Raw genomic sequence first — 11,435 nt, forward strand, 5'->3', positions numbered from 1 at the left:
AAAAAAACAAACTTCTAAAGTTAATCTGCTCAAAATGCACTTGATGTCGAATGCGACATCCACGAAATAATGTGTGGGGAATACAATTATTATTTTATATACATACATACCAAATGTTATTTGATATATAATTAAGAATTCGTTTTATCTTAATACATTTTACATAATTCGATATCACATATTTTTCAATTCGATGTTTGTTTTAACTTTTTAATTTTAACGTCATAACTATATATTCGAATGCCATAGATTTCAAATCTGCATTGAAAAAAACATGTTCTGTGTGCAAATGCATTGTTCATATGTTACTTGGTGGTAGGGCTTTGTGCAAGCCCGCCTGGGTAGGTACCACTCACTCATCGGATATTCTACCGCTAAACAACATTACGTAGTATTGTTGTGTTTCGGTTTGAAGGGTGAGTGAGCCAGTGTAACTACAGGCACAAGGGATATAGCATCTTAGTTCCCCAGGTTGGTGGCGCGTTGACGATGTAAGGAATAGTTAATATTTCTTACTGCGTCATTGTCTATGGGTGATGGTGACCACTTACCATCAGGTGGCCTATATGCTCGTGCGCCAACCTATTCCATAAAAAAATGTTAGAATAACCGAGAAACACGCATATGTCAACAAATTATTATACAATTTGAAACCAATATGCCGGTACAAAATCATACAAGTTCGAATCGATTATATCATATAGACTTGTCATATTAAATAAAACTGAAACACCATGTATATAGAAACGTAAATCATAAATAAAGTTGATCCGTTCCCATCAGGATAAAACCGACGAGATACGGAACACTTAATCCTGAGACTATTCACAATGTTATTTTTAACCTGTGCTAACCTTGTGTAATGTCACCGCCACACTTATCACCATCCTTAGGTTTTAATAATACTATTAAATCACAGTGTAGACGATCCCATTAGGTATTTATCCACAGCTATGTTTAATTATATAGAACAAAACGGTTAGCGTCTATTTTTACCTATAAAAAACAAATGATTTTTTTTTGTAATGCCTTAAAAAAGAAAAATAATAAATATACATAAAAGTTATACCAAAAGTAGCATCGTGTTTCCATGAAGGTTTTATATATTTCGTACGTGGTTCAAACAACAACTGTCAACAATTTATCTGTATTTAAAAATATATTTCACAAAAGTCAATAAAACATCGAGATAAGAATTACCTACACGTAGTGATACCTCGTTTATCTCCATTCATCGTACCTAGGAATCGCCATCGCCTTGACAAAGGACAGGATACACGTAGATTGAACAATCAATGACGTCAGATAGGCTTAGAATATTCTGGAAAAATCGTTTTGTATTCCGTAAAATTAGATTTTTTTCTTTCAATGTGAACGAACGTGTAATTCTATAATGTAAATAAAAAATTGAGTCGAGATGGCCCAGTGGTTAGAACGCTTGCATCTTTACCGATGATTGCGGGTTCAAACCCGGGCAAGCACCGTTGATTTATGTGCTTAATTTGTCTTTATAATTCATTTCGTGCTCAGCGGTAAAGTAAAACATCGTGAGGAAACCTGCATGTGACAAATTTCATAGAGACTCTACCACATGTGTATTCCACCAACCCGCATTGGAACAGCGTGGTGGAGTATGTTCCAAACCTCCTCAAAGGGAGAGGAGGCCTTTAGCCCAGCAGTGGGAATTTACAGGCTGTTGTTGTTTGTATAATGTAAAATCGAAACTACATCATTGATGAAATATCATATTATTAAATAATAAAATTGTATGAAATTATTAAAGAAAAATAAAAATATATATTATGTAAACAAATGAGAATAAACATATCAGCCGCTATATAAAGATATAATTAGCTCAAGTTGTTACCATCGGCATAATAATTTCAACCGTTCACTCAACCTTGTATTTATTTTGTATAAAAAAAAGTATTAGTGTTGCCAATGTTAATTAACACTATAATGTAAAACATAGATAAAAATAAATTATTTTTTTAGAAATCATTTCATACCTTTAGATTATTACCTGACGACGAGAGAAATTATTCAATTATTTTTTTAAATTTTCCTAACAATAATGTGTAGATAAACATAGATGGTGGAACTCTTTAATAAATTGTTTTGAATACAATAACGTCATGTCATGTCAGTAACGAAAGCTAGTTTTACTATAATTTATATGATTGTAAAATAAAACAGTTACGGGGACAACTGGATAATAAAACAAGATCTAACCAGTCTAGTACAGTATTGTAAAAACTAATAATCTGTTTCAATTTGAAATAGCTTATTTTTTAATTTGGTATTGACTGCTTATGCCCTAAAAATGATGCCCTAAAAAATTTGCGATTTATTTAATTCTTGAAAAATGGGCAATTATAATATGCAATAAATATTTTATTTAATTGCAAACGAAATCCGGCTCGCATCGGACCGATTACTTCAGGACATATAATGACATTCCGTTGTGACGAAATCCATTTTATCAGTTTCAAACGAAAGTAACATGTTTTATTATTATGGAACGTATTACAACACAAACAAAGATAGCACAAAGCTTCATCTAATTACCGTTACAATGAAAATACGACGTAATAGACAAGGTCACCGAGATAGCGCATCTGCATTGTCTCGTTTCAAACATGGGATTACTGTGAAGATAATAAGGCTTAATAGAGGCGTTTCAGCTCACATTTAAAAAAAAAAACATATAGCTGTCCCTTTCATATGCAAAGGATTAGAAGTTATAGCATGTATTATCTGTCAAATTAGTGATACAGAATTGTAATTGTCACACATTGTAAAAAACCGTTGCTAAACCGTTAAATGAATATACAGTTTGTCCCAATTGAAATAGGAATAAAGGTTAACATATCTAAATAAATAAATAAATCTTAGATTTTCGTATTTTATGCTATTTGCTAAGTTTATTATTAATATGTCTTTTTTTATAATGCAATACTATTACAGTTTACTACTTATTACTTATTTCTTCTCTCTTTTTAATTTTCATCCAATATGCTAATAATAATTTTGTCGACGTTCAAAGCTCCACTTTTCCTAAATATCGTAGATCAATCGACCAATGATATTGCGTCAATTTGCTGTTCAATGTTTTTTATAAGGCTTTACTCCTGTTATCAGTCGAATAGAGTAAATAAATATTTTAATCCCTATTTGTAAAAATTTAACATCAACAAGCAGTCTGCATCAGCAAACTGTTTACGACTCGTTTGCAAAATGTTAATAGTAAACAGTAACATAACTTTAAATAGTTGTTTCTTATATTTTATCATTAATCTACGTCAAGATTAAACTTCATACAGTATAATTATTCGACGCCATTTTGAATCTAGTGCCGTTATGACGTCAGATCGTTTTAACTTCAATAGTCAATAAATAAACTATATTTGATAAATTATTTAGTATTTTTATTTAGTCGAAAAAATCGTGTTATTCTTATTGGTTGTACAAATAATTTTGAGTAAAGTTTATTTTTTACACTTTCCTTATTGGACTTAAGTATGTTTTTACGTGTTGCCTTGACCAGAACGATCTGATAATTGTTAAATTCAATATTTAAAATATTCCACAATATTTGTTTTAATACTTATTATATTCAAAATAAGATTTTCGTCATCGTGTTTGTAACATATAAAATTATTTTGCATCTCTGTCTAGACTGAATATATTTTAGTTATAACAATATACTCGTAAGATACGTTATAGTAACTGCTTAGATTATCCAACATGTTTCTTTCAATATGTCATTAAAGACCGTGACTTCTTTAAAGTAAAGTAAAGGCCTCCTCTTCCATTAAGAAGAGGGTTTGGAACATATTCCACCACGCTGTTCCAATGCGGGTTGTTGGAATGCACATGTGGCAGAATTTCGATGAAATTAGACACATGCAGGTTTCCTCACGATATTTTCCTTCACCGCCGAGCACAAGATGAATTATTACAAATTAAGCACATATACTTAGTGGCGCATGCCTGGGTTTGGACCCGCAATCATCGGTTAAGATGCACGCGTTCTTACCACTGGGCCATCTCATCTTCTTCTTCTTTAAGGCATATGCAAACCTAACTTCATTTTGCCTGATATTTTTGTGATACGTAATTCTGACTGCATAGAAGTGATTGTTTGATACAATAACACTGACTTACCGTTCCGGTACATGAACACAAATGCGCATTGCTCTACAATAGATAAATGGATGGTACATAACCAAAGCACTATTTCAAACTGTCTACTCCCCAGTAACAGCCACAAAAAATATTTTCATTAATTACTAAAATTATTATTAAAAAGATAATAACTAACGTATATACGCAGTTGATTTTAGACTTTATGATTATAGAAATACGACTTAAATTTCAATTACCAGTAACTTCGACGTGGGTTTGGATCTGTTAATTGAATATAAATAATTTCATGAATTCAATAAATTTAAGCGTTATTATATAACAAATATATGTAACTCTTTCTTAATATGTATAGGAGATAAATAAAACTCAAAATCTGTAATTATTTAATAACAAAACAGGTGACGTCACTTATATATATGTGTGTTAGATAACGTGTTAATTTAATTTTCAGTTGTTAGTACAAATATATATGTAACTATTTACATATATGCTACAGTCTTAAGTTATGTAATATTTTCTGAAAGGACTATAAAAAACAATATTTTAAACACTTATGTAAAGAACTGAAATTAAAAACAATTTGAATCATACATGAGATAAAAATTATAAAAATTAATTATTTTTTGTAATATGTCAGTGTATTCTTTACCGTAACCGCCAGTTGGCTGATATGGTTATCTGAAAAAAAAAAACACGTTTTAAAATTTAGAACACAAACATTAAGATCTGCCAGAAACTTCTCTAAATTTATCTTTAAAAAAAAAACGGTTGGAAAAGTTGTTTTTGAGTTTTTTCTTTTCAGTAATAAATGAGTAAACTACATCTACTTTAGAGATAAGATATTTGCGGGCTAATTATAAGTACTATTTATCCTTTTAATATTAAAATAAATAAATTAAAAATTTAAATTTCAATTAAATGACGTCATCGACGACGAAAGCGAGATTAAAAAAAAAATTAAAAAATGTCACTTGAAATGTTTTATATTTGAAAATCGAATTCGTAAAATGTTCGTTTTAAAAATAAATCCAAATCACTTAAAATATATGATTACCTTATTCTGTGATGATAACGCTGATAGCCTTAAATAAACATTTAATTAAGATTTTATCTCAAGACGTGTTGTTAACTCGGCTGTCGGAATACGACTGAATAAAACGTAGATATGATTGCGTATGCGCTTCTCGCCGTTTCAATTATTTCACCTTTATATACAGAGTGTTCTAGAATATTTTCAATATTGATAAATTTACTTGACATTTTTTAGTTAAAATTTTAACTATGTAATACATTTTTTGTAGATAGCTTTGCAATTGTATGTTGGGTTAACTAACACATTATTTCTGTAAATATCTTTGCAATTGTATGTTGAAATAGATATATACTTTTTTAAATTAAAATATTGTTTATGTCGTTTAGCACTTTTTTAATTAACAAATGCAAATTATTTCGCATAAGTCGTTGCCCGCGGTTTTGCTTGCATTTAAGGTATGGACTGTAAAGAATTAGACTTAAAAAGTAGCCTCATCTCTGCTCAAGCTTGCTTTATACCAAATATCATAAAATTTGGTTCAGTTTGGGTTGTAAAATAGTTCCACATTTTTTGTTCACTTTAAAGGCTCGCGCAAACTATAACCGCGGCGGGCCTCAACGCATCGCATTGCAAAATTGCGCCAAAGCATATAGCAGGCGCATCGGGCCGCACCGCAACCCAATATCTTATAATCAGTCAGGTTTTGGCAATCGAAGAAGATGGATAGTTCTGACGAAGAGCTTTTTTTTTTAATATGTTGTTTTATGATTCCGCCTTTCTCTTCCCATATTATTCCTTCTCTGTACATAATCATATTTGGGATGTTGTAGGTCGTACAATTCGTTGTACTGTTCTACTAAAGAAAATAATAAACTTTAGTACTATAAAAAAATACCTGAATAAATATTGTTGATGATTCGGTTTCTGTTTTATTAGTTATTTTTATTAATTAATTATGGTAATTCGCGAACTAATTTCGTCGAATTGTTGCGTCTGCTAACGCACACTGAGACGGGCCGCATTGCAACGCATATCATCGCCGCAAAAATACGCCTGGCTAGTGATGCGTCAATGCGTTGCGATGCGGCCCGTTGCGGCCAGCCTGAGGTGTGCGATAGCCCATACAAAATGTATGAAACTGATTCAGGAGCATTTTTGTTATGCGTTGCGGCCCGCCTAGGTGTGCGCCTATCTTAAATATTCAGCCATTGATATACCCTTACGAACGCTTACTACGTATTCTTATTAAATATTAATTATTTAATAAACCCATGGAATAGGCAACCATGAAACAGTTGTGGAATTAAGTTGAGAGACAGTTTTAATGCGATGGAATTTTTCGATCAATCAAGAAAATTCATTAGACAATACAAATGTATCAAGATTGTTCATAATCGAAAACTATAATTTCGTCCATATGTATTTCTCAGCTCTAGCTGAGATAGCCCAGTGGTTAGAACGCGTGCATCTTAACCGATGATTGCGGGTTCAAACCCAGGCAAGCACCACTATAAATATGTGCCTAATTTGTGTTTATAATTCATCTCGTGCTCGGCGGTGAAGGAAAACATCGTGAGGAAACCTGCATGTGTCTAATTTCATCGAAATTCTGCCAAATGCGCATTCCACCAACCCGCATTGGAACAGCGTGGTGGAATATGATCCAAACCCTCTCCTTAATGGAAGAGAAGGCCTTAACTCAGCAGTGGGAAATTAACAGGCTGTTACTTTACTTTACATATGTATTTAACTCTAATATGTCAGGTGCAAAATGTAATAGTTTTATGTAAATGCATTCATCAAAACACGATGTTATCAAAAACGCATTATGTAAATCTATGTTAAATTCAAATGCGGGCCGATCTTTTGTTACTGTAATAATTTATCTGTTATGTTTATTTTATCTGTACCATAAATAGACCATACCATGGAGTTTTAACTATTTATGCAAGTTATATAATAAGTGATCTACAAATGGTAACTCTGGGTATATGATCAAGTTTTGATACCACTCTCTTCATTATCATTATCATTAAACACTATAAAACAAAGTCGTTTACCGATGTCTGTCCCTATGTATGCTTAGATCTTTCAAATTACATAACGGATTTTAATGCGGATATTTCAATAGATAGATTGATTCAAGAAGAAGGCTTATATGTATAGTACATTTATATTATAGTAGAGAAAAACATACACTGATAATTTTAGAGGTTTCTAAAGTTATGTTGCCATAAGCATCAGATTAGCCATTGGTCAGTAGAGCAATCTTCAGTCAGTCTGAAAAGTAAACTTTCTAATTTTTTATTTGTTGAATAATATCTATCAATTTTGAAACTTCACTTGTTATTTACAATTTTGAAATACTAATTCTTCATTATAAGGAATTACTAATTTTCCTATTTACCACTTTAATTAAACTTAAATCTTCTCTCAGGAGTAGGAAATCAATAGACTAAGAGGTTAGAGAATAGAGAGACGATCCTAGGAATTTTTACGTTGCTAGACAAGCATTAAAAACTATTGCACTATTGACGCTACACGGCTATGAGAGTACATTTAAAATCACCCTATATTCATATGTATATACTAAAATAATGCCCCATAAAATTCACTATAAACAAATGACGTTACTCCGCATGTGTGATAATAACAAACGTTTAATCACTACATAATACATAAAGCATACATAGTATAAAGCAAAGTAGCTTTCTCTGTCCCTATATCCCTATGTATACTTGAATCTTTTAAACTACGCAACGGATTTTGATGCGGTTTTTTTAATAGATAGAGTGATTCGACAAGAAGGTTTTTATAGTACATAGACAATTTAGTAAAGAAATACTGATAATTTTAGAAGTTTCCACTGTGATGTCATATCATTGCACCCGTGTGAAGCCGGGGCGGGTCACTAGTTTCATATAAATTTACACGAAGATTATTAATTGTATTAAATAAATTGATGACATTATGTTTTAATTTTTAATATATTTTTATCAAATTATGCCAATCGTTTTGAGTTAAATTAATGAGATCTGAAATTAAATGATATTTAATTGAATGTTAATTCACTATTTTGTTTTTGTTCGACAATTATTGTTTACATATTATATAATTATATTTATAATATTGTATATTTATAACATATATGTATGTGTGTGTGTGAACATTGATGAGGTATTTTTATGACAGTAATTTTGTATGTGTATCTCTGGACATAGCGTAATTAACCTTATAGAAAAAACGTTGTCACACGTAGCAATTCCGAATTCGAATTTAAAAGTCGCTAGTTGGTGATAGCTAGGTAGTTTCGAGCAAAACCGTCAGGCTGTCTACCACCCACTCATCATTTATTCCACCGACAAACAACAATTATTTATTGTTGTGTAACAAGCACAAGGGATAAACCATCCCATCTCACATCATTTCATATATATAAATATATATTTTGAAAATGCAAGAATTGTATCACTTAAAAATTATTGCCATGAGTAAAAACAATAACATTAATAATTCTAATACACAATTAATGTAATTTATTACTTTTTAGTATTTATTGATTAAGTATATATCGCTATAGATTAACATATAAATATTACCTTTAATACAATTAAACATTAAGTATTTATTAAATGGCCTTATAAGTTTAAGATAAGATGTCTGTAATTGACAGCTAAAATCCACGTATAATATATAACTATATATAATAATATAATTACTTAACGTACGCTATTCATTTTTTTTTAATTAAAAGAAAAAGTTATTCGAAATTTAAAACTTATAATATTTTTATCTTTCAAATTCCAGGCTCGTTATGTACAGAAAGCGTCGTGATTACGCACCGCTTATCAACGGCGAAGACGTTAAACTCCTAGGCCGGAGACCGTATACGGAACTCAGAAGTATGAACGGAGCATCGAACCCAAGACAACGGTGAATGCAAACTACCTCCCCTTACTAGAGATCAAGAATCAAATAAGTCAACGAAGACAAAAACACATTTTTTATATTGCAATAATAACACTATATCTGTTAATATAAAATATTGCTCATATATACAGAATGGCTCAGTAAAAGTATACTAACTCGATGCGACTTGCTTCGTTCGACAATAAGGAACAAGTAGTAGGGGATTAGTCATTATTAGTCAACTATTTCTTTTAAAAGTTGGGCTATTGGAGTTTGCGTACCAGTTCTATTATGTGCTGTGAATTGAAACTCTTGTATATATATAGATAGATAAGTTTGCTTGTATATTATAGGGTTTAGTTTTGTTCAATTTATAACTTGACCTTGATATTTTTGTCAACATTTTTTTTTTAAATATTATTTGACAAATACCGAAGACAAGGCTGTATGGTGTTGAACCTTTGCCATTTCCAAATAAAAAAAAGTTTATAAAGTGTTATGTTAAATCGTTTTTTTTTTAATTCAATAAATTAAATACCAATGTAATAAATATACAAATAATTACATATAGTTTTGGTCAAGTGTCTTTATTTCTGGGTCCAAGTTGTCGCCCAATAAAAACCAATTTAATTTGACCTCTAAAAACAAACAAAATGTATCGTCAAAGAAGATCAATAGTTATTACATATCGATTTGAAATCACATTTTCAAAAACATTATATCATTAATTAGATACAAATTATTTATTTACAAAGGTGTATATGTTTAAAAAACCAACTGAAAGCTACTCAACTTTATATAAAATTTTTATTTACTTGTAATTGTTTTAAAAATATAAACTATTCAAGGTCAGCTTAATATATAACTTTACATAATGACACATAGTTTATTATTATAGTTTTCCCAAAGAGATGTAGAATGGACTGACCGAAGAAGAGAAAAATATCTTATTAGAAAAGTGACAACATTAGAAAGAGATAGAGTATATCTGTCTCTTTCAGATCAGTAATGAGAAAAAAATGATGGTCTCACGTTTAAAAACACTCAAACCTATAACGTATGGGATTTAATTTCGAAAATCCCACATAATGCACCCAATGTGTGTGATGAATTAACTGGCTTCTATAATGACTTATTAGTCTGCCTTCGTAAATAGAATTCTGAAAAGAGACAACTATATATATCAATCGCTTTGTCTCGCTCACACGTTTCGTTTAATTTCACAGGTGAGTTATCGGTGAAAGTCCGTTCGAATTCTTCCCCGTCGAGTTAAAATTAGGCAAAGTCAGTATAACATTATTTAAATATGTAATAACTTAGATATAAATAACAGAGTATTATTAGATTAGTGTGTAATGTTTTAGTTTTAAGTAGACAATTTATATTCTAATTTTGAATGTTGTGTAAATAGAATTTTTGTTTTTTTTTTTTGTATTGTTGCTTGCATTTAAAGAAAGTGTGATTTCAAATCGACCATAGATTACTCATGTGTCTAGATAGAGTCACACAAACCGACTTCATTATCTTAGTGTGCGTGACAGTTAGGTTTTATTAGTGTTGTGCTGTTTAGTAACTTTGAAAGAACGCTGCCACAGATAAAAAATGCGAACTAGATCCCTAATTTTCTCCCTCCATAATTCGTTAGCTGGAGGATAGATGACAACAACCAACCTGACGTCATCAAATGTTCATTCATTCATTTTTAAATATTAATTGTTCGTGTCGTAGTAAGTGCTGTATCAAAACGATATGTCCTTTCTTGAATCAACAAAATACAGACCCCTATTTCAGTTCATCTATTCAATAACAATAATAACAACAACAGCCTCTTAATTTTCCCAATGCTGGGCTAAAGCCTTCCCTGCCTTTGAGGAGATGGTTTGGAACATATTCCACTGTTCCAATGAGGGTTGGTGGAAGTTCATGGTTCATCTGTCGTCAGGTTCCATATGCTCAGTAATTGGTAAGCAGCAGGAGAACTAAAAGAGGGAACTAATTCGTTTAGGTTTAGCGATCTAAACTGAGCGATCTTAGATGTGAGATATTACGCCCAACACTAATGCTTGACACTCACACAAACGTCACACGTTATTAGTGTGCGTGTACACAGTGTTACCAGTCTATCTAGACGTATAAATAATCAATGTCGACCATTTTGAAAGCTGACAGCGTCACGTTGGAAATTTTAAAGGTACGCTAGTTAATTGTGTTAGTGAATTTATTTATATTCTATGCAATCTGACATATGTATATCAACGTATTATTTTATTTCAAAGTGAAAAAATAAATAAATAAAAAAAATATTTTAATTTAATTTGGTTTTATTATTTAATACCTCTTAGTT

The 11,435-nt window shown here is 30.9% G+C and overlaps 1 protein-coding gene and 1 long non-coding RNA gene across 4 annotated transcripts in view; one reads left to right on the forward strand and one right to left on the reverse strand.

Moving 5' to 3' along the window:
• The window catches only part of LOC124540417 (trehalase-like), a 76,141-nt gene extending 66,290 nt beyond the window's left edge, over positions 1 to 9,851 (forward strand). For all 3 annotated transcript variants that reach the window (XM_047117949.1, XM_047117948.1, XM_047117950.1), the window contains exon 15: positions 8,990 to 9,851. In XM_047117949.1, coding sequence (XP_046973905.1) covers positions 8,990 to 9,119 — 130 coding nt within the window. In that variant the 3' untranslated portion in view covers positions 9,120 to 9,851. The remainder of the gene's footprint in view (positions 1 to 8,989) is intronic.
• Positions 1,163 to 4,829, reverse strand: LOC124540418. Its single transcript, XR_006967140.1, has 2 exons — positions 4,799 to 4,829; positions 1,163 to 1,321 (listed from the first exon to the last, which is right to left on the reverse strand). It is a non-coding gene; the product is annotated as an uncharacterized LOC124540418 (long non-coding RNA).
• Positions 9,852 to 11,435: the final 1,584 nt, after the last annotated feature.

Source organism: Vanessa cardui, chromosome 25, assembly GCF_905220365.1.
Source record: "Vanessa cardui chromosome 25, ilVanCard2.1, whole genome shotgun sequence".
Classification (NCBI taxonomy): Eukaryota; Metazoa; Arthropoda; class Insecta; order Lepidoptera; family Nymphalidae; genus Vanessa; species Vanessa cardui.